General features: G+C 38.7%; 1 protein-coding gene across 25 annotated transcripts in view; it reads left to right on the top strand.

Annotated features, from left to right (window-relative positions):
- The window catches only part of ELAVL2 (ELAV like RNA binding protein 2), an 82,813-nt gene that overhangs the window by 51,934 nt on the left and 6,117 nt on the right, over positions 1-24,762 (top strand). For all 25 annotated transcript variants that reach the window (XM_090131412.1, XM_090131411.1, XM_090131400.1 and 22 more), the window contains 3 exons: positions 4,701-4,804; positions 21,988-22,141; positions 24,383-24,608. In XM_090131412.1, the coding sequence (XP_089987538.1) occupies positions 4,701-4,804; positions 21,988-22,141; positions 24,383-24,608 (484 nt within the window). The remainder of the gene's footprint in view (positions 1-4,700; positions 4,805-21,987; positions 22,142-24,382; positions 24,609-24,762) is intronic.

Below are 24,762 nucleotides of genomic sequence, written 5' to 3'. Positions count from 1 at the left end.
GGCTATAAAAAGTGTCTTCACTGCTGTCCTGCTGTGGTTGGACTGAATGTCCTGGTTTAGCTGGTTGCACAACTCTAATGTAAGTGAACTTTAATGCAGGGTTTTTTTTTTTTTTTGAAAAAGGGGAATAGCCTTGATGGAGACAAATAACTTTTTATGTCTTTCAGTTTTCCTTTGCTCTTGTGTACTCAAAATTACTATTTAGAAATAAGAAACAGAAGACTTGAATGAAGCAGTACAAATGGTTTGAGTCAAACTACTGAGAGAAAATAGTTTATAGATTGTCTTGGGAGATGCTGTTGCCTTGGACAAATGATCACAACTAGATCTAAAACTGCTGATCAGCAGATGATGATTAGCAAGAAGACACTTCCAGGCTTAGTGTGGGAGTGCTTTATTTGAATCTAAATAAACTCTGCTTCATCTTATACTTAGAATGTTTTCTAAATTGATAGCAAGTCAGAAGGGTGTGCATATACAAATGAGAGCCTATAGGAGGTGGTACAAGAAAAAAGTGATGTCAGGTTTCCACTTCAGTTGGAAATGAGCTGTATGCACAGTGATAGTGGACCTAAAGTGAGACTTGACAGGAAGAAGTGGGCAAAGAGGGATTGCTCTGTTGTTACCCTTGACAGTATGCTCCTAATTTTCCTATCTAAAGCAAATTCTGAGACAAATCGTGCTAGCTGATGTCTTTTAACCTCAAATTGGAGTTTACCTCAGGATGCATTAGGTGTTTCATGCAGTTGAGTACTTCAGGCATGAGCATTTTTCTAGGTAATATTTGGACAGCACTGGGGCTTCTTTTTCTTTCATGTCACCTTCTGTTTCTTACTTAAATCATTATGAGAAACTTGTGTAGTAATGAGGGAACCTTGTCTGTTCTTCCCAAGGCTCATGAGAAAACTTTGCATAAGTAGTTAACTGAGACCAAGTGAAATGAGGTGGTTTGTAGAGGATTTTGAGGGTTCAGTAACCCAGCAGTAAGCTCTTTTAGATGTTGTATGTACCTGTGCTTCAAAGAAATGTGTGGTGCTGTATAGTGATGTGCAATAACAAATCAAAATCCGGGGGAAGACCACACTTGCATTTCACTAAGCAGCCAATTACGTTGCTCAGGCATCTTGTCATTCCTTCTCTCCATATTCTAACATTCTGTTCTTGAGAACAGGACTGTGGTATAAGCAGTCTCCATAGAGTTGTTGAAGTTGCTGAAACAACCAAAAAATTCTTCAGCAGAAGTTACAAAGAGATCTACAATCTAGAATAGTTTATCTTCCTGTTTATTAGCACTGCTGTGATGCTCTAATAGTGTGTGATTGTGAAAGTAAAGAAGTAAAGTTCTGTACAGCTTTGCTGCCCATTCCTGTGTTTTTTTCTGTGTTTTTTTTTTTTTTTTTTTGGTATTACTTGTAAAGATACCTGGTAAGAAGCCTTGTTTCTAGGAGTGTTTTATCAGATTTTTCCTTCTAATCATCTCTCCACTTAGGCTTTTCCTATTGTGATTTTTACTTAGCTTTTAGCTGGTTTTAGTCTACACCACAGGTTACCATTTATACTGTTTCTGTGTCCAATCCAGAGCATAAAATCCAGTACAAAGCATATGGAAACAGATTTTTAAATCTTAATAAGCTGTGAAATAACCACAACAACTGTTGAGGTGAAGAAGCTCATTTGCTGCAGTTGAGCATGTAACACTTGACATGCTACACACTTGCAGAAATGGGCGAGGCAACCTCCTTGAAGGTATTATTTCTCCCTTGTGGGAGAATTAGTAACTCATAATAAGAAACAAGATAGCCCCAAGAGGCATTGGTGGCTTTTCAAATTGCTGGCAGTGTCATTATGCACTTCTGTGGTTAAGATCTAGGTTCAGATGACCCTATTCTGAAGTAGCAGCTAGAGCTGCTTTTTGGTTTGTTTAAATCCAAGAATTATTTAACTTAGGGAGAACTGTAGATTTACTGTTTCATCTCTCACCCACTCGTGGACTTCAACAAATATACTTTAAACATCTTATTAGACTTGGAAACAAATGTGAGATGATCTGCAGATGACTTCTACTTTGGTGTATAAAGTTAACTGATGTAGAAGAGTCACGGATGGAAAAGTCCAAAGCTACTTGGTTCTATCTTTAGCTTCTAGCAACAGAAATTAGTGATTTTAATTACAGAATGTTGGAGTTCCTTTTCTAAATATTTTATGTGGTGGACAGCCTACGTGTCTAGTTTCTCAATAGCTTGTTTTGAAAGCAAGAAGTTTGAACATTAAAGAAAAACATCTCTGCACAGAATGAGAACCTATTTGTATTATACTTGCTAGCTAATTCCATGTTAAGGAAAGTGAAATGTGTGCAGTAGATATGCTGTTCTTCCTCCATCTGAAATGTATAGTCGGATCAGATTTCTTGTAGGCATTTTACGGACACCATTAGTGTTAGCCAAGTTTAGATTGTGAGTTTTTGTGGCTGTGAAACACTTAACTGAATTTCTAAATGTAAAGCCCAACTTGCTTAGCCTTCCTTCATAGGAGAGGTGCTCCGTCCCTCTGATAATCTTTTGTGGTTCCAATAGCTCCACATCTTCCTTATGCTGGGGGTCCCAGGCCTGGATTCAGTACTAGAGATGGGACCTCATGAGGGCAGAGCAGAGGGAAGTGATTCCAACTCCACTCTTGATGCAGCCCAGCATACTATTGGCCTTCCACACTTCATGAGCATGCTGGTCTAGGTATTTTTTACATAAAAAAACAATGAAACTCATGTGCAGAAATAATTTCTAATCCTCTGTTCATCTTCTGTATTCTAGAAATAAGAATATTTTTGGAGCATGTTACATGAATTAGCTTTGTGTTTGTAAGAAAGTTAAATCTAAGTTGTGGCTTAGATGAGTTTCATCCTTAAGCATGACTAAAAACACCAAAAATCAGCATTTCTGTCTTAGAAAGTAAGACATTCATTTATGTTGCTTTAATTTTATTATTTTGAAACAGTGCTGGGGAGAGTTTCTGCAGACAGTGGGAGTGATGGAGGTGACAGGTGTAGAAATTGCTCTGCTGTAATCAAACTAATATGGAAAAAAAATAACTTAGGCTAAGAAACTTAACTAAGTTATCTAGATAGAGTCATAAATGAACACAGACCATACTTCCATTGATTTTCATATTGTTTGTTACAGAACCACTGATATTGAACACCCTTACGGAAATCATAAAATACAATTCCCTGCTCAGAGCAAGGTTGTATAGAGCAGACTGATCAGGGCATTGTCCAGTTGAGTACTGATGTTCTTTTTGTTAATAACTTGGCACTTTGCCTCTGGTCATCTGTTCACAGCTGCTTCTAGCCATTTTTTTCTTGTATTTATTATTTTAAATGAAATGGAGAAAAATGGATGCGTGTGGAATTGAGGTTTGTCTGCTAAACTTTTGGTGCTCTGGTAGTTTGTACAAAACACTGCCAGCAGTGGTGGGCTTGTTACTGAACCCTTGCTTGTCTCTGCCCATCAGGTATTTTTGTTGCGTATGTTTTGCTATGTAGATACCATAAAAGAACTTCATACATCATGAATGCTTTTAGGTCTTTCCTGTGATGAAAGAATTTGCCACTTGTGCATTACATAATACTGTTTATCCCTTTATCAGTACATTGCCAGGTAGCACCTCAAACTAATGTTCCTTAAGTGGGTTGTACTGGATGCTTCTCATGGCTTTGACTTGTTGATTCAGGTTTTTGGACTTAACTTTTTCAGGTTCTTTAAGTAATTTTCAAAGACTGCGGGACTTTGTATTAAAAAAAAAAAATCTGTGCAATGAAGGGTGTGTTTACTAGATAGTATCGTGTTGTTTTGTTACATTTTTGTAGCTGTCCTTGTGTGTTGGAAGTCTTTTAGAAAAGTATGCTGAAGGCAGCTAGTTAAGGATGTTACATGCTTGGTTTTGAGATTTTGAAGAGATTAAGTCTGAAGTGCTTAATAAGTGCTTAGGCACAGCGCACTGATTGAAATGGGCTGTGGCTCAATAAGAGTTAAAAGTTTTCTATTGCCATCTGTGATCTGAACTGGTGATGCTTGAAGAACCTGTTAACATGGCATCTTTGTTCTGATGATATTTAACTGATGTCCAGTCATTTGTATGAGTTAATATGAACATAGGAACAAAATGGTCTTTTAAAACCCCTTGCTACCATGGGGCTGTACTCTGCATGAGTAACATCTGTAGAAACAATCAGATTTGGAGATCTCTTAGCTCAAATTCTGGTACTGAAATGCCTTTGAAATTCCCTTATTCTGAAGTATTGTTAGGGAATTTTACCATTATGCTTTCTCTACTCAATTAAAAAGATGAATAGTGGATTTTTGATGTTTTAACTTGAAAAATCTTGCATTACTTCTTGTCTCCAATAGTTCGTAATAAATTACTGAATGTATTTCGTATAGCTTTTTCAAGTCTTTCATTAAAATTATTGTGGCCATTTCTTCACTGAATCTTCATTGAACTTAGGGTAATCTATGGGAAAAGAGAAGCCTAGTTAAAGATAGTAGCTTTACTGGAAAAACAAGGTATTGTGAACATCTGAAACTGTTGCAGGTGACTGTTCCTCAGTATAACTCATTGTGTGTGCATTTAAGGTTTTTAAAACTTAGTTATGTGTTTGACAGCATAGATACACTAATGATCACTTTTTCTTTTTCTTTAACCAGGGCAGAGCTTGGGTTACGGTTTTGTGAACTATGTTGACCCCAAGGATGCTGAAAAAGCTATCAATACACTGAACGGATTGAGACTTCAAACTAAAACAATTAAAGTATGTATTGCTTTCTCTGACTTTAAGAAACTAAATTGTTTTTTGTCTTCTTGACTTTCTTATTTATGACTTGTGTTCTTCTAAATGAATTCATTTCTTCCAAATGCTGAATTTCATTTCATTAATGCTGTTGGCATTAAAATAGTGTGGGATTTCACCATGAAGCAGGTGATGTGCCCTTTCTAATCTAGTTAGATTTAAAGCTAGATTGTAATTAAATATAGAAAATCAAGAGTTGCAAACTCTTAGCACTTGCATATGAGTGTGATCTAACTGAGAAAATCACATCAAGTGCTTTGTTTGCTTGAGTTACAGAAGTGCTGTATTTCATATCGTCTAAAGGCTGCACTGTGCACTTCCTACCTACCCTCTCAATTCACTTATTAAACAAGTCACTTGCAGCCTAAAAGTATTCTCTTGCATATCCTTAAAATGAAATGCTGAGATAACTGTTTTGGCTACAAAGATCCCTTAAGTACCAGTCTTGCAAGGTTGTTCTGTAGCTAATGTTTATATGGTTGTTTGTTCGGAATTCATGTTTTAATTCTTATCATGGATGGAGCTGTACAACTCTCTTGTAAGAGAAAAGCAGCAATACATTTATTGTTATAAAATAGTGGTTTAACAAAACTTAATTGTAAGTAAGACAACTTTGAGATGACAAGCTACCCTAGTTTAACAAGATTTATAGGACTAAACAGAGTTCTCAAGGAGACCCTCCCATTGAATCACAAGGTTTAGAGGAGACTCTCTTGTTTTCTAAACTCCTCCTCGATTTAAATGCTTGAATCCACTCCTCGTTTCAAACTTGACAGTGGCTTATGTCTAAGGGATTACATGTACACAGTCAATCTAAGATATAAGCTTATGTAGGATTTGGTGTCTTTGCTGTTACTCATTTACTGAGGATCTGTAGCAACAAAGAGTCTCTTGATGTCAAGGTGTATGATGTTACTGCAGTGCATGTGTCCTCAAGGCATCCCTACTCAGAGGGACATCCTGTTGTTCAATCTGCTGTCATACAGGAGAGCTTCAAGTGCTCCTGGGCTGTTTATTATTTATGGGGTAAGATGACTGAATATGATTTTGAGTTGGATATTAGTTCTTCCAAAACTTAGGCCACAGTGCTCATAGCTGTGGCTAAGGTTGGCACTGGCTCATCTAGTCCTTAGCTGTGGAGCTAGGTGCCTGTTTCTTGAACTGCTATTCTGGGCCAGAAAGTAACGAGCACTGTGATCACCACCCATCTGAGAAAAGTTGATGGCCAGTCAGGCTGAGAAGAAGAGAGCAAGGGATGTCTTGCACTGTCACACTACTGTGTCTTCTATTTACAAAATTCAGTTTACTGAATTTCTAGAAGTACAGATATTGAGATCTGGCTCATCAGTTGTTGCATCTTTTTCTTTCTTAAAAACAGTTTTTTCTCCAAATGTATGAAGGCAGGGTCATGGTGATGAGGAACTGGCTTTATAATTAGCATATGTTTCTTATGTTTTTATGCTATTAATACTTTTAAAAGTGTAGCATTACACAATTATTCTGTTATCAGAAGAAGATATTCATTGAAACAATTGTTTGGGTTCTGAAATCTCAGGATAGGAAATGAAAATCTGTCAGATAATGGAGACTTTCAAATCTGTTTTACAGGTGTTAGTGCCTGAAGGTGTTGTCAGCCAGCTTCTTCATTAAACAGCAGGGTTTGCTACCCGATTTCTTGAGCAGTGATGGGCCCTCCATCTTGTAACCAAAAGCTCTCCTCTTAAGATGTTTGAAGTTTAATTGAAGTTAAAAGCCACTGCTGAGCCACTTAAACATAACTGAAATTAATACGAGGTGACAGTGATTACAGTTAGAATTACCTACCTGCTCCGTATTATGAAGTTTAATAAGTATGTGATGCTATTTGAAACATACATATACTGCTGTTTGACAAACACTGAGTCATGGAAAGGTTTGGGTAGGTGCTTGGCTGTGGCAGACAGGAAGCTCTCCCATGTTGTTTGGTGGGGTGAGATGGAAGGAAGTCATTCGGTGTCCAGAAGCACGTGTAGATTTTGTAGGAGACTTCAAAAGGGAATAAATTTGTACTCCAGTAATGTTGCAAGTATGTGCAACCTAGCATCAACTAGGATTAAATGTCTTGGCTTGTAAGAATAAGGAATGCATCTGCTCAGGCTGTTTTGTGGACTGTGTTAAAAGACAGGTAACTGAGTGTTGGATTTTTTCATGTGACAGAGGGCAAGTTCTAACTTTTCTTGCCCATGTTCCATTCTGTTCAACTTCAGCAAATTTTTACAAGGTTAATGTGCGGATAGTTGGGAAAAGACTGCTTTACTCCCTTCCCCTTCCTTGTTAAGCATAAGCTGGGTTTCATGGCAAGTTCTCATGGTTGTCACCCATATGCTATTTAAGACTGATTGACTTTACCAGTTTTGACACTACAGTGGAGAGGATTGGTTAGGGGGGTATTTGATGTGTTTCAGGACTTAGGGCATTGATACACTAGAGAGTTGCTTCTGTTAGAAGAGCTGAGATGTCTGTGTGGTTGAGAAGAACTGTCAGGGACATCTACCTCCTATCTCTGCAATATAAATAGTCACCTGGGAAGCAGTCTGTATTTCATATTCCTCTCATCAGTCCAGAGACTATCCTGAACAGAAATGAAGTTGAGCTCTTTGTGCAGGAACATTTTGGGGGAGCAGTCCTTTCTGAGCAGTCAGAACCAGGACCTTGATGGAGCCTGCAGTATTCCTATTTATCTGCAGCTGACAGCCCATTTAAAAATTGTATATTTGTTGGCGAACTCGAAATCCAGCTTCTGGTTTTATTTGATTTGAAGTTAGATTTGAAACTTAAAACATGGATATCAGCTAGGTTTTAATATACATTCCTGAAAAATGATGGAATTGTGTCTTCAGTGGATGTTTTTACTTCATAGTAAATTTTTTCTTCAAGAAAAGATGTGTATTCTCCTTGCATTCTTGATCACTGTAAAATTTTCTCAGCTTGCAAGATTAATTGTTGAGAGTGCAGTTTCCCTACTGGTATGCAGTTCTGGAGGGAAGTTGTTTAGGTGAGGACCTTCATGTTGTGTCTGAACTAAGTGCTTTCCCGTTCAGGGAGAATTGATCCCAATGTGAGATATTCTAGAATTGTGTACATAAGATACCCCTCATCCACAGCTTCTTCTTAGTCTAATATAACCGTAAAACACTGGTTATATTCCTCTGACACCTAAAAGGGATGCCACCTACTGTTTTCTTGAAGTAAAATATGTTTAAAACATGAATTTGCAAGCTACTGGCTATTTGCATGGATAACAAAATTGAACCTGTTGCCTGCTGCGTTTTCTAAAAGGCTATCCCTTGTAATGCTTTATGGAATACATGTAAGTAGCCGTATTAGAATTGCCAGTAGTCTGAAATTTTGGCTTCACAGAGATACTCAGCTTCAAGGTGAAAATAAGCTATATCATAGAGATGAAATACTTTCTATGGGTTCTCTTTTGGAAGATGTTTCTGGGAAGAACTTTTTCACTGATTCCTAAATAGGCCACTGTAGATCTGTGTGTGTATGGTGATGGTCTTTGATTACCCACTTGCTTGTACAGTAATTTGTTGTTCAGTTCTGTCCTGAAAACATAATACCCAAGTGTGGAAAGCTTAGAGGTGCAAACAACATTGTGAGTATCACTTCCTTTCATGTAGTGATTGGTGAACTCAGCACATGCCTTGTTAGGTAGATTTCTGCGTGAGGGAGAGGAAATCCTAAGTGAAATTTCCTTCACCTTACTTTAGGGAAAACTCCTTCAGAAAGACAAATTATAAGATGTTCTGAATAGCAGTATCTTTCAGTATGTTGTAAATGGCTTTTGCACAGACAAAATTCTTTCTCTAAAAAGGAGAAAAAAAACAACAATGGCCAGTCCTTCAACTGGTACAAAGCTGTGTCAGGAGGCAGATTTTAATATGATTAATGTTAGCAGAAGGACACAAATCTCTCAGTTCAGCTTTCCTTCTTGTGGGTGCCAGGGTGATTGAATGATGCATGTGGGCGTGAGTGGGTTGGAGCTCCCAAAGGACAGAGTTGATACCAGTAACATGATGCTTGTTTCTGCCTCAAGGTGAGATGGGGCTGCAGAACTTCCCTCCGTCCTTATCTCAGCTCTCCATATGGCAGAGCTTCCCCATGCAAGGGCTAACAGGTGGTATTCTTAAATGCAGGTGACATGTGATGCAGTTACATACGCAAATATTAATTGGAAAATGGTTTGCCCTAGCTACGGGCCTAACCTTCTGGGTAAGATAGCATCGATTATCTAACTGCCTTCTACCTGCTTTTTAAAAATCAGATTTAGTAAGGTTTTTTCCCTCTTTCAAGTTCTTTACTTGACTATTAGTATTAGTGTTTGCATGGGTAATTATCACCTGTCAGGGGAATATAGATTTAAGAAATATTTTAGCTAAAGTATTAAATCCGTAGGTTTTCTTCCCACTCCTTCATAGCTTTGCATATATTTAAAGAAATAATTATATGACTTAACATGTAACATTTCCAAAAGGAAGTTGGAAGTAAGTTTCAGTGATTTTCTGGCCACATGCAGAGAAGTCCTACTTTTGCCATCATTTTTTCCTCGTTCACTACTTTATTGTAGAAAACTGCAATTAGAGCACTGAGCTGTTGGTTCAGTGTTGGAAATACAGCAAGGAGAGACTTGAAGGCATGTGCAGCCTTGTTTGTGTCCTCTGAGATAGCATGTCCTTAAGCACTTGGCATTATACTGTGCAGTTTCTCTGATGCTGTGAACCTCGATCTAGAAGCATTAATTAGGTGCACAATAGGATTCATTTTAAAAGAGTTGTCCTCTAACTTCGCTGCTCAAGATCTGTACCATCACAAACCTATGACATTGCTTTTGAAAGTGTTTCATAGGAAATAATAAAATACTGAATAAAAAAGTACTTGTTTGATTTCTGAGATAGTGCAGCAGGAAATGGATCTTGATTGTTCCTGTCTTCTCTAACACTGACACTTTCAGAAGAAAATTTTAGTCGTGTCACTTCTACTCATCTCTCTGGGGAGCGATGAAATGTATGAATTGTGGACTGTGTGATCTTAAAGGTCTTTTTCAACCTAAACCATTCTGATTCTAAATACTCGGGGGCAATTAAGCTGTGCAGGTGAAATAAACCCTCCTTACTGCATCAGTTCTGCTCTTACAGTACTAAGGAACATTGATCTGGTGAGTGGCAAAAGGGGGTTCTGTTTGGAGGTTTAGTTAAAGCTAGTGAATTTTACTGATGCTGTCAATCAGCAAAGATATAGACTGAGGCCATGGTGTCAGACAGTTTTGTGGTCATGACACAGGACTATAATCTTCAGGTAAAATTGAAGCACTCTAGTAAACCTGAGGTAGTAGAACAATTTATCTTGGAACAATGGTAAAGATGTTTTTTGCCATAAATTTCTTCAGGAGTTATATAAATGGTAATTACACAACCTTTTAGCTGTGTTATGGAAACGCTGTCAAAGCTTTAACTATTTTAAGCCCACTTCTTACTCCACATGTACCTTTTCACCTCCAAGTAAAACTTGTTCTTCCTTGAAATTTAAATCCCTTCATACTATCAGATGATGAATGTTATTTAACTGGCTTATCTGAATACTTACTCATTGTGTTGAGAGGAGGATTCACTTGTGAAAGCATATTGCTGTCATGTGCTGTGAACCATGCTAAGATGACATGGCTCTCCATTAATGCTAAACTACTCCAAGGTAAATAACACAGCATCTCAGGCTGGGCTTAAAATTGTACTCATCTCTCCTTCCATTGCATAGCTTTTTTCCTGTTTGGGCCAGTTCACTTTTCTTGCAGGATTCTACTGCAACGTTACCAGGATCAGAGGTTCTTCATACCAGTGCAGCTTCTACTAAGACTGCTGAGCTGAGCGGGTTTGATCTTCTCTGAGCCTGCACAAAAAATATCCAACATGAATAGATGTGGTAGGGCAAACCAGGGCTTGAAGGAAAACTGCCAACTTTACCAGAGGGCTGAGTTCTAAGAATGCAAGAAAATAATAATTAAAAAAAAACAGGACCAGTTTTACACTTTATTGTTCTCAGTCCTCTCCATGCTATGGTAAGTCTAAGTAGGATATGACTTTTCTGCATGCATCCAAAAAGCTGCAAATGTCAAGCATGAACATCTGCTTCAGCTTATTAAAAATAATTATTTTTTCTCATCAAGAGTACTTACTCCAAAATACAGATGGACTTACTTTGGTAATTGTAGAAGTACTGAGAATCTGTTTGACCTCTATTAAGCTAACGGCTTTCCAGGCTATTTGACATGTAAATATTGACTGCAGGTGTCTTTCATACTTGCAGTAAGACTTTTTCCTGAAAGGCTTCATAGGTAAATAATATCTGGATAATTAATTTTTTACATTTTTACAAGGTGTGTAGTGATTAATGCAGGGCAGACTCAATGATGTGCTTGTCGGTGTTTCTATGGAGAGCTGCTGAGGAGGAGAGTGGAGAACTTAAAGTGCACTTCTTTTCGTTCACCTCAGCTTCAAAAACAGAAGTAGAATTGAGGCTGCTTGCTTTGTTCTTTGTATATTCCGACAAAGGCCTGGATATTACACCACGTAGTCCTGTCCTTTTAAGTGAAGTGGTTATTTTTTTTAACTGAAGGTGTTTGAAGTGTGTAATGCTGTTACAGCTGTTGGGCATGAGTGATGAGAGTGTATTCATCAGATCAGAATCAGGAATGATAAGGATGGGGAAGGTCTCAGGGCTGCCAGAAGGTAGGAAAACCTTTTCTCCAGGTCCAAAGAGAAGTTTGGAGAATGTCTCCTTTGATTTGTTGTTCATCCTTTGCACATAAATTAGATCTTGTAAGTGATTCTTCTTAAAGAGACGATAGTTGACTGCAGATTTTGAAGTCTTCTGTACTACAGACCCTTTAAAGGCAAAGCAGTCAGCAGAATTATTATCCTGGGATTAGCATAGTATCATGAATCCTTGGAAAGGACCTTTGAAGGCCATCTAATCCAACTCCCCCGCAGTGAACAGGGTCACCACAGCTAGCCCCAGGGACTGATAACAGCTTTGCCTTGAAGGTCTCCAGGGATGGGGCATCAAGCACATCTTTGGGCAACCTCTTCCAGTGCCTCACCACCCTCATTTTTCCTTATATTCTAATCCCTATTATCCTTATATCCACTGGAGTGCACAGTCTCAATCTTTATTTCATTTTATTGTAGAAATACATCAGTGATCTTAATTGCTTTATTTCTTTTCTGCAGTACAGTCGATTTCTGATAGTACAGCATTTTACCTGTTGTCTCAAGCACTTTTATGAAAACCTGAATCTGTTAGTTTTAAACAGGGTTTCCATTTGTTTTCTGTTGTCAACTTTGATGCTTCTGCATGTGTGATTTGGTGGATGAAAACAACTTGAATCACAGTACTGTAGGTGTAGGAAGGAACCTTGGAGATCAGTGAATCCCGCCTCTGTACTAAAGCAGGTTCCCTGCAGTAGAAATCTCTTCAGACCTGGTCTTCTGAAAGCCTGTTTTTGGTGCTCCTTTGTGGTAGGTAATTTTGCCAGATGTTCATCTTGAAGAACTACGTTTTACTTTATCAGTTATATTCTGTTTAAGTGCAGTACCAGCTTGATCTGCCCTTGCTTAGAGAATCATGTTTTATCACTCTTGCATGAAAGAGATTCAGATACTTTCAACAGTGTTGCTTGATGAAAATTCTGTCATGAATGGGAAGTTTGTTTTTTTCTAACGTGTTCCTCTTGGGAATTCTAGAACAGAATATAGTTTTTTTGGGAGCTGCTGGAAGTTATAACAGACTTCTTAGTTGAAGCATCTTCTCTATCCAGACAAACTAGTGAATTATAGTTGCTTTTCCAAATGAAACATGGTTCTTAGATAACTCAGTACCATCCAGGAGTGTGGGACTGAGTGAGAATCAAAGCTGACTGAATACTAAGTAGAGGGCATTCATCTGGCTGTAAACCCTGAATGGGCATTGGGAGAGAAGAGCCCCTTAAAATCTTACATGAAACATAAGCTGTTATTCTGGTGTGTTGTTGCTATGTGTGGAATATAATGCTATTATTGATCAGAAGGGCTCCGGAGAAATGATGAGAATACGCCGTATTTTATTACAAAACCTATAGGTTAATGACTGGCTTAATAGTGACAGGAAAGGGTTGATGACTTACTGATGTAAGACCAAGTATTGGTCTCACCTATGTCAGCATGACTGCTCAGTTGGTGTATACAGTGCATCTTTTGGTAATTGAAAAAATGTCTTGCTTTCATAAGGAGATACTGCTGTATTTCATTTCAAGTTACCCTTAGGAATAGTACTGTGAAGAAATGCTTTCCTTACAGACTAGAGAATCCTATGCTTTACACCTTGTGAGATTTTTATCTCAATGGATTGCTTGTGGGCTTTCTCATTTTCTCATACTGGTTGTCGCACATCTCTTAGACCTTTCTTCTCATCTAAATATTATCTGCTCATGATATTTGTCCATTAAAATTAAATTGATTAAATTATGTTCCATTTTGAGGAAATTAAAAAAAGAGGGAAGAGTGGATTAAAATGTCTAGCTGGAATTTAGAGAATTGAAACCAAATTTACCTTAGATTTCATGCTGATCCAGGTTTTCCCAGCAGCTGGTCCAGATTTTCTGTGCAGCTGGGTCTTTTGCTCTGCTATCCTCTGGAAAGGCAGGTCTGCCAAATATGAGCTGTGCTGCAGGAGAGAAGTGCCAGGTGGCTGTGGTGGTTCTCCTGCCTGACAAGTCAAACGCAGAATTTCATACTGTGGTCAAAGAGGAGTGGAAGTACAGAATCTTTAAGTAACCTATACTTGTGAGCGCAAATTCATTATTATAATCAGTGACTCTTTTCAGTATCTAACTTTAAAAGTGATGGAAGCCCCATGTTTGAGGCATCGTATCCACCGTTCACACTCTGCCGTAACAAGCTGGAGCATGAGGTAAAAATGCAAAGGGGAAGATTTTCCACTGAGCAGTTGCAGGAAACTCCATCTATAAGGAGACTTCACCATTTTTACTTATTTAATTTTTTTTCAGGGAATGTCAAGTTCAAAGGAAGAAGTTTTTTTTTTTTTACAGTATAAGTCCTTTGGTTTTTGTGAACTATTGTGCCTGTCAGTAGTCACTTCTAACATCTTACTTCCAGCTTGCTTGTAAAAGAGCTGGAGCTTCAGTGTTCCAGCAGAGCTGTTGATATGAACATATAAAGAGTTGTGCTGGTCAGCATAGCTGTCCTTGTGTGGCAGTGGGGGGATCCATTGTCAAGAGTTTAGGAACTGATATTGCTGTGCTGAAATGTCCTGAGACACTAATTGTCTTTGCAACTCAGTGTTCTGATGAGCCCAATGACTGGGTGAATCATCTGGGTGAATCATCCTGGTCCCTCTGACCAGGATCTCCCTCAGATTACCACTTTGTGGCCAGTTGTAGTTCTGATTGTGTCTGTTTTTCTGGATGAAAAAACTTGCAGATCAGTCTGTCATTCCCTCTGTGTGGGGCATGGAATGGACAAGTATTCCATTACTAACCTGGAACTCTGGCACTGGGTTTCGCTGGCATTCTTCATAAGATGGGGACTAGAATAGCAAAACATTGTTTTATTAAAGTACTGAAAAGGCATTTCTGTGCTATCTATTGCAGCCTGAGCTGTAAAAGCAAAACCTGTTATCAGTCTGTTTATTAATTTAGGCACATAGGTGAAGCGGTGTTTAACAGACCGTTGTTGGGAACTATTAAAACACACTAAGTTGCTTTTATTTACAGAAGGAAGCCCATGTGGCTAGTCTGCTTTTGTTACAAATGTAGCTTTTACCACCAACATAAACTGGGCATAGCATGTACCTGTTAACCTAACAGTCTTGCATATACTGGGAAAACCAGCCTTCAAGGTTTGTTTGGAATGGGTCCATCTTTAATTTGAGTAGAGGCAGAAAGTAGACTTGATAAATGCATGGCAACACACTCTTCTGTTTCTGGCAGCCTTTTCCTGGCTAGTGACAGCTGAAACCAAGCTGTCTGTTCTGCTTCATCATTCTATTGGAAATGCATGAAGAGTTCTCGAATCATGGCATCTCATATACTGACCTAAGTGCAGGTTAAGATCTTGTCTTGTACAGTCACCTCTGAGAATATTGCCCAAAAGAAACAATATATCTTTACTTTATTGTGCTTGCCAAGAAGGCTTATATTCCTAATGTCTGTCTCTTTCCAATATACACCTGTCTGCTTTGTGGAAATGTTTAACCCACTTTGTGGATGTCTGGTTTGCTTCTTCTCTACTAAAACAAGTATTTTAAAAGAAATGGGTAGTATCTATAAGACAAAGCATCCTAAACTGAAAATTTACACTGGAAGCTGTTGAATGTAAACATAATTTGAAATCCTGACTTCTAAAATGCTAAGATCCCAGAATACCTTAAGCAGAAGATTTTAAATTTTAATCACATTTTCCTTAAGTTCTTGCAGGCAACATATGTTTCCCTGCTTGCTCTCTAGACTATTAAGCAGCTAAGTGGTAAAAAAAAAAAAAAAAAAGTACAGTGTTTGAGGTATCAGAAGGTAGTAGCAGATGGTAAGAAACTGAGACATTCTATTTTAAAAACTTGATCTTTGCATTTTTTTGGCATCTTCATTGCTTAACCTGCTAGCTTTCACAGTTTTGGGCTGAAAGCTGTAAATCAATTCATCTTGATGCTGAGAGATGAAATATTAAAGCAGTGAAAATACTTGGATTTCATATTATTTGAGGTTCTAGAAGCAGGCCTATACTATTAGCGGCAATGGAAAATTCCAGGAAAACAGTTCTTAAATTTGTTCTGCAGAGCAAATGTGTTCTGTATGTTGTCATTAAATATTTAAAAATCAGATGTTCCAGCTGCTTCTTGACTTGCACTGTGTTTAATAGTTCTGATGTTGCACACTCTGCTTACTGATAAAATGTTCACCTGTTGAAGTATTTGTGGAAGTAATCTTAATGCAGCTGTTGATTCAGTGTAGGTATATTACATGAAAGGAATGAATCTGGAAGGATCAGGAAGTAACTCGGCTAGCAAACTGACAGGGAGGTGAATCTGAACAAATAAAAACCAAATGTCCTGTACTCTATGCAAGTTTCTTTTGCATGGGCATTAGTTATCTTGTACCAATAATGTTTTGTGCATCCTTATTTTTCTCTAATACCGACCTGCAGTAGTCAGAGGAAAAAGTAGTCCCAGAACAAGTTTAATCTTCAGTTATATTAGGTGTTTGAACTTATGATTCTTTTGATTTTTTCCTGCCATATCAGAACTTCTGGTGCTCAGCAAGATGGTTAGAGGTAGTAGTTAGTTATTGATCCTGATGTACTGATTTCTGTTTATATTCTTATTGTGGCTGATCTGTGTAAATGCCAGTATGTATGAATCAGGAGACAGGAGTACCTCTTGCAGGTTTCCCTACATGGATAGTATGAGCTGTTAAAACATCTATGACCTTGGTGAGATCCTAGCCTTGCAGCTGCATGTGGACCTGTATTTCCTCCTGGTTGCTCCCAGTGGTGAGTGTGTTCATGCACACTTGCTTAAGGTGCTCAGTTATGCTGATATCCTGGAAATTGATATCTAACCCACTGATGTGCACTTGTCACTTATTTCTTTTTTCACTTGGGATCTGGTCCTCTGGAGCTGTTCCATTGTTTTAAAGGTTCCTCTTGTCTGTATCAGTCTGCATTTTGTCAACTTGTGTTACTTACCTGCATTTTATCTTCTTTGCTTTGCATTTCTAGTTTGAAGCTCTCAATATCAGATTGGTCAGTACACGTGTTTACTGCGCTCATGAAGAAGAAATCCGTCCCTTTCTGGCTGTACTTGACTGTCAGGGAGTTCTATGGCCAAAAGCCATTTAAATCCCTTTTTGTTGACAGTAGCTGCTCTTCATAACCCACAATACTAACCTCTGCTTTTCAAGCACTCTCCCCTTACTTGCAGAACTTGAGGCAACTCCTCTTGGACCACCAGCCTCTCAGAGCCTTGCAGTCCCTCATTCTCCAGGTTTCTGGGATTGTTGATCCCCCAAACTGGGGTACAGTTTGAGAGCTCTATATGCATCAGCAGCATCTCTATGATGTGTTAGATGTAAAATTCCACAGAGCAGCAGTTTCCCTGAGCCAGATGATCAGTCAGCATATGGGAACCTTTATCTCCCTCACTCCTTGGTCTCCTAGTGCTGCTGCAGGGCTCCAGCTTCTGACAGCTCTGATCGTCATTAGGGCTTTCTCTAAAAGTCTTGCTGCTGGGGTGGGGAGCCTAAACTGTATGTAGAGAACTGTGCTTCTTGCCTGAAGTCACCAGCACTTAGGCCCCTCCTGGAGAGAGTTCTTGTGCTGTGAAGGTGACTGGCTTCCTGGGTGCTCATTCTTTGAGAGGACATCACCTATAAGGAAATAATGCTTCTTGTCATTCCTGGAATACCCACTGTGCCCTAACTGTGGGAATGGTTTTGCAGCATGTCGTATTGTGCAGCAAAATGCAAAATTAAAGCAGCAGAGAAAGGAAGATAAAAGGTTAGGCAGAGGCAGTTCTAGCATATGATACTGCTACATGTTTGTTCCGGAGATGGTGAGCAGGAAACCAGCTGTAGTTAGGGACATCATCATGCTTCCATACCTATACTGTTTCAGCAGCTTCATTTGTGAGAACTGTGCTATCCATTCCTCTGTTGCTGGGTTGTGCTCATCAGCAGGGAAATCTGTCAGGCCAGTGTATGAGTAAGGTGAATTTTCATTCTCTGCAATGCTGAACTTGCACTGCTGATCAGGCAGACCTTGTGCAATGGTTCTTTGGTTCTAGCCCATATTAGTATGGCTGAGCAAGAGAAAAACAAGTATTAACTAGTGCCTCACAGGTCAATGACCTGACCCAAGGTTGTTCTTTGAGAGGGCGTCTTGTGCATCTTTCTCTTTTCATAACAGCTCTCATTTCTGCTTGTGTTCTTTTACTCCATCTTGTGTGTTGAATTAGAATGATTTGGACAGTGGGCAGCTGGATGGAGAGTCCAATTACTACATTAGATTGTGTAGAAAATTGAGTTATTTAATATGTCAAGAGCTATATAACCTACTTCTGAAACAAGGTCAAGGCAGTCTGGGAAAACAGTAGCAGCCCGATTTGTGTCCTAAGCAAGCTTTTGGGTATCTTCTGTTCATATGGACTTCTTTTCCTGTTCAGAAGTAGTTTGCAAGTTTATGTTTTGCAGCCTCTGTTCTATAAGCTTAGAAAAATGTGTGCTTAGAAAGCTGTTGAGTAATGTGCATTTATCTCAGTTCAAAGCTAGCCACAGCAATTCTTCAGCAGATTTAATCTTGAGTAAACTATGAGTTGCTCTTGTTAATGTTTTTTCTTTAAGTCTCTCAGCAGAGAAATGTTTGCTCTTTAGTAAGCTTTCTTGTAAAGATAAGTCACTGTTTTTCTTTTTCCAGCCAATGTTCACTCCCTGGAATGCTAACTTTTCTCTAGAGGATATGAACAAATGCATATAGAAAACAAAACTTGTCTGACAGCTTAATGCAAACTGAATAAAACAACTTTCAGTCTATCTCAATTGCAGAGAGAATGAAAAACAGACCAATAAAATTGAGATGTGCCAGTGATCCATGCAGCTATGCATCTTTCTTCATCTACTTCTGAGTAGAACCTATCTGTTCCTGCTGGATGGATCCAAGTGGATTTTGCTCTGCCCCTTTATGTTCTTCTAATGGTGCTGAATTCTGGGGACTATAGGGGTTCATTTTGAAAACGGACATGAACTGAGCTATTCAGAAATACTTGTTTTTAAGTGAGGGTTTTATTGTGCTTAGGCTGCCACCCAAGCAGTCTGTCTCCACTCTGGCCTGGGTCCCCTCAAGGTATTTCTGCCAAATAGAACATAGTTTTATTACTTAAAGAAGCTCACAGCAACTTTGTCAATACCTTTTTCCTTAGTTGTTATGTTTTTGTACCTCTTGGGTATCAAACGCTATCTTTCAGCTGAATGCAGCAGTACTTCATTCTCTGTATGTTTCCTTGTCTCTGGTTCAGTTTACCTCTGTGCATTTGGGAATATTGAAGGTGTACATTTTTTGTACATAAAAGAGTAAGTAAAGGAAACCTCAATCTAGCAAAAGTTCTTGGAAATACAGGTGGTAGGCAAAATGGAGGTTGAATATACTGAAAGAAAAGAACGTGGTGTCAGACGCAGCTTGCTAGTTCTGGTTCTTGGCTGCACAGCTCTGTGGTGGTAGCAGATTTACCACATGCAGGAGGTGTTACTGAACATGTGTCAAACCGTTCAGCCCAGAATCAGTTATTTGATGTAGCTGTGTCAGGAAATCTGCCGTGCCTTTGGTAGCTTAATCCTGATTCCTCTTCTGTTAGTTTGAATTTCAGTGCCATGCTTTCCCCCTCGTTTTCATTTCTGTAGTTCTGCTCATCATACTTGACTCTACAAATGCTCATCTGAAAATGGTCATGTAGTTGGGTAATAAAAAAAAAAACTGCACAGTGACATAAGATGTCTCTCCATTCCTGTCTTTTTGTGAAAGAGCTAATGTCACTGACTTGGACTTGAATATAAAATCAAAAGTAGTAAGTTTTCAGAAATGAAGAGTTGTTTGCCTCTCTGGAAGGACCTGATAAACTTCTGATGTGCCTTGTGAAAAGCTCTTTTTTGCACAGGAATACAATTGCTATTCTCTTCAATATCTGTTACCTGATGCCTTGTTTGCAAGTTCATGAGATTTCATTGAGATTTACATGGAAGCACTATATAGTATTTGAATAAATTATTCGTATGGTACTGCAAAACAACCATAATCAGCCATTTTAGTACTTTGGTGCTATGGTTGTGGTAATTAGAGGCTTCTTACAGCAGGTTACAGTCACTTAATGCCTTGAAACACTCCTGCTGTGTTTATCTTGCTCTATATAGTAGTTCATATCATCTTCCAGGAATAATCCTCAGTTGTCTTTTTATGGAGTACTCTCTAAGCTCTTAGTTAGCAAAAACTGATTGTAGTAGAAACTTTATCAGTTCCCAGCTGCTGTGCAAAATCCACAAAATGAACTGTTTTACAGTATATTGAAGAAGTTAAAACATAAATTTGTAAAGGAAAGAAAAAATATAATAGAAAATATTTGTCAGTGTATATTACTGGATGACAAAAGAGCTCTGTGAAATGCTGGAAGCTGAGACAATCAAAGAATGGTTTGTATTGGATGTTAGCTTTAAGATCACGTCATTCCAACCCTTTGCTATAGGTAGGGACACCTCCATCTAGACCACGTTGCTCACAGCCCCATCCTGCCTGGCCTTGAGTGCTTCCAGGGAGGCCTCATCCGCAGCCTCTCTGTGCAACCAGTTCCACTGTCTCGCAACCCTCAAAGTAAGGAATTGATTCCTAATAGCTAGTCTAAATCGTCCCTCTTCCAGTTGAAAGTCATTTCCCCTTGTCCTTTCACTGCCTTCTGAAGAGTCCCTCCCTAGCTTTCCTGTAGGCACCCTTCAGGTATTGAAAGACCACTCACTATAAGATCCTCACAAAGCTTTCTCTTCTCCAGGCTAAATAGCTCCAACTCCTCCAGCCTGTCCTCAGAGGGAGGTTTGGTTTTGATTTGTCCTAAAAACTGATTTAGATTCAGTGCATATTTCTAGATTATGAAAGAGGAGAGGAAGTGCATGTAGAGGAAAGTAGACTCAGCTCCAGTAAATAGTGTTCTTCTATGAAGGATTAAAGCAAACTGTGTGTAAACTGGGAATGTCATTCTTTGTGAAACTGGACACTGAACACCTTGGTTAAAAAATATTCAAAGTAAATGAGGAAAAACTGCTTCCCAGCTGCCTACGCTAGACACCAGAAAACAAGGACTATGAAGACGCATTTGAAGTTCTTGTGTGACTTTCGTGTTAGAGAGGAAGGTAGTGCACCTCACAGAGTTCTGTGCAGGTTTTGCGTTGGACAGATAGAATTTTTGTAGGTCAACCCCATTCAGCAGGACAACCTTTAATAAAGCCTCTCTAGAAGGTCGTATAATAAAAACAGCATTGAGGATACTGCTTGTTCAGGTACTGGGGCACTCAGTCTTAATTGCTTTTTGTTTTGCTTTCACCTTACACAGGGGTCTTAGTTCTTTGACCTATATGAGAATAAGGTGGGAAGCATCTGAAAATAGACTCAAGGCTAGGCAAAAGGTAGATTTATGGAGTTGAATTTCAGCTGCACAGAGGCTGAATCCTGAATTATGAAGGAGAAAGGGGATAAATCTGACTATTCCTTGAGAATCGTTTTACCCTTATATTTTATACAAGGTAAACCCCTAAGCGTTTTGTTCTGTCCACTAGAACACCACTAGAGTGCACCAATTGTGGTGTTTTTTGTAAGAGAAAACTTGTCAGGACTTGACTGGGAGATACTGAACCCTGTAACTGTGCATGATATATTTAAGAGTTGAATGTAATTGATTTTACGAAATTTCTATCTGGCAGGCTCTTTGAGGCAGCAAGTAAAACTTGGACCTGGGTGGGCTTTGAGGTCCTTTCCAGCTCAGGCTGTTCCTTGTTGTGTTACCATTTCTGCTGCACGTTCTTAGTGATGTGACTGTTTATTTTTATTACCTTCTGGGTCATTGTATGTCATTTGATAGTGAGCTTTGTACATTTAGAGTGGGCAGAGTTAGTACGTCAACGTCTTCAGATCTGTAAGTGCTTCGTACTGTCTTTGCTTTGATACTTGAATTGTCAAAAACTATATCCCTGGTATTTTTTGTTGTTAATGGTAGTTTTAGATCTTTAAGTATTCTTAGGTATTAATTCTCTTTAATCTTAAAATTGCTCAGAAAGAATACTTTTATACAAAGACTTGGTGTATATATACCTAGCTTTTCTCCTTTGTTAAGAATACTGCTTAAGTTACAGGTTACATATGAGTTTATGCAATCAACTTCTGATCTGTGTTGCATTCCCTTCTTACAGCTGTCATTGTGAAGTGTCTATCCTTAAAAACACTTCAATATCTCAGAACAGTGTGGTTCATTCTATTCCAAGTATTTTGGAAGCGTTCATGTTTATTACTTTATGTTCTTTTTAGGTTTCCTATGCGCGACCAAGTTCAGCTTCTATCAGAGATGCAAACTTGTATGTTAGTGGACTTCCCAAAACAATGACTCAGAAAGAACTGGAACAACTCTTTTCCCAATATGGACGCATTATAACTTCTCGTATTTTAGTTGACCAAGTCACTGGTAAGTGGGCAGCTTTGCGTGCTCTCATTCTTGGACTAGCAATTTGAAAAATATTTCACCTTTCAGTAGTCTTGTCTCTGAAATGTATAAAAAGCTGTATAAGGGCTAAAAAAAATGGAAATTTTTGCTGGAATTGTTCATAAATATGCATGGACAAAAATAGGTTGTGGAGTATCATGAGCCAGCTTGAGTCATTTCCACCACAAAGGTGCAGGTTTGAAGCCTGTTTCATGTCATGTAATAAATCTACAGCTGCTACCATCTTCTTTTCCAAGCTTCTGTGTGTAAGTAGTCCCTATGCTCCTTATGAAATGCTACTAAACATTTAAAAAAAAAAAAACTTTATGCAGAAATGCAGTGCTGGTTCTTTGAGGCTTGAATTACAAAAGATGGGGACTGTTAATTGCTGTTAAGTCTGTCTTCATGGTTGCCTTAGTCACTTGAGATGCTCTCAAGAACATGAAACTGAGTTCCTCAGGAACAGTTAAACTCTGCATTTAGCAATGCCTTAAAGAGCCACAGAATTATTTAGATTGGAAAAGACACTGAAAATCACAAAGTCCGGCTGTCGCTAACAGTAGCAAACCCACCACTAATCCATGTGCCTGGGAACTCAGACACCTTGTAAGTGTCTTCAGAATGTCTTCTACATGTATAAATAAAAGTAGGCTTTAGGTGAATTACAGTCTAGGTTGTGTTTCTAATAAGTAAATGAATGTCAGTGACACTTGTTCTAGTCTGGAGAGTAACCACAATAGCACATCTATGCTGTACTTTCATGTTGGCTTAAAGTTTTCAAATAACCTTACTTTGAAAATATTACGTATATGTGTATTGTTTGATGGTTGGCTGGCCTATAATTGATTGCCCAGGCATTTTTTTTGCATTTCTCTTAATAGAAATTTCAATATTGATGCTTTGAGTACAGAGAAGCACAAAAACGAATGTTAGATGCAAAGCACTGACTTGTAGTAGTTGCAGATTTGCTGGATGTATTTCTGATCTTTGTTCAACAAATAACTGCTTCCAGAGTGCTTTTATGTATTATTGCACAGAAAGGGTGGCATTTGATGGGAGCCAGTAAGTACATGTGAACTTTAAAAATGTGTACTGTAATTCTAAGTACTCATCCTACACAGTGGTTCTCTGGCATGGATTGTTGTTCAGGGTTAAACTTTTTTTCAAAGTTGCAAAGGAGAATGAAAGAGACTCAGAATGGTATGAATAATAAGGTTGTGATTAAAAACTGATGGATGAAAAATGCAAAGTTGAGGCTGTGACACTTGCCTCTAGAGCTTTCTTATGCCTGTTAATTGTCATTTTCATTTAAACTTTCATTTAAATTATCATTGATGAAAAGAACTTCTAGTTAATGCCTTTCTAAGGTGAGGACAAACTTCAAACTTGTCTGCTTATTCATGAGCAGAAATGTAAGAGGCTTCTAAATGGATTCAGGAGTGTTAATCTGAGTGCGCAACAAAGTAGTACTAGACCTAGAAGCTTTAACTGTGGTTGGTGCAAGTATTGACACCTCAGTATGTTTATATTCAAGCAGCAGAATGAGGTTTTGAGTTATTTCCCTAGGACTTTCTATAAATACTTGCTGATCTCCCTGCCTATTATCTTTGACTTGCCTATTCCCATGAAGAGTCTGTGGTCCAAAAAAATCAGTTTCCTTCAAAAATATCCCTCCCCCAGAAAAACATTTGTATGCTGAAAGGGAGTCTTTCACTTACAGAAATAAACTTGCCCTGTAATCCCTATTACTGCAACCTAGAACACTCTATGTTCTTCTACCATATTTGCTTCAAAGTGGACTTCAAGGCATGCTGCAAGAGAGCATAAGGCATTTCTCCTTTCTGAGGAGTAGAAGACATTATTTATGGGGGCTCTGTAAATCACTTAAATACCACAGAGTAGAACCAACTGAACAAAGGTTACAGTGCAAATGAGTTCTGTAATTCTGAGTTCACTTCCATTCCTCTAAAATGGCTGTTTCAGCATCTACTTTGACTCAGCCTTCCATGGTTTCTTTCTGAGCAGCTTGCCTTGTTTAATTTAAATAAACTGATGCGACCCAAAAAACAAGCACTGCAACACTTTTCTGGAAGTCTTACTTCTACCAATGTAAGACCAGTTCTAGTAAGCTAAAAATTCAGCAATTGCTTATAGCATTTGTTGAGAGAATCAAATATTGTCAACTAATGAATTCAGAGGCACATTTTCCTTCACTGTATGCAGGTATGTCAAGAGGAGTGGGGTTTATCCGATTTGACAAACGTATTGAGGCAGAAGAAGCTATCAAAGGTTTGAATGGCCAGAAGCCTCCAGCTGCCACAGAGCCCATTACTGTGAAGTTTGCTAACAATCCAAGCCAAAAAACCAATCAAGCCATCCTTTCCCAGCTGTACCATTCTCCAAACAGAAGGTATCCAGCACCTCTAGCTCAGCAGGCTCAACGCTTTAGGTAAGTCAGATACTTCTGTTTGTCTGAGCTGGAAAATGTATCTTCCCAGGGGCCTGTTGGTTTCTCTGCACTCTGATTTCTCCTCTGTCCTCTTTTGTCCTCTGCGATTTGTATGAAGGAAAGCCATGGAGTTTCTGCAGCTATGTTCCAAGAA

The sequence above is a fragment of the Phasianus colchicus genome, chromosome Z (assembly GCF_987193195.1).
Source record: "Phasianus colchicus chromosome Z, bPhaCol1.hap1.1, whole genome shotgun sequence".
NCBI lineage: Eukaryota > Metazoa > Chordata > Aves > Galliformes > Phasianidae > Phasianus > Phasianus colchicus.
This window is presented reverse-complemented; position numbering and strand designations above follow the sequence as displayed.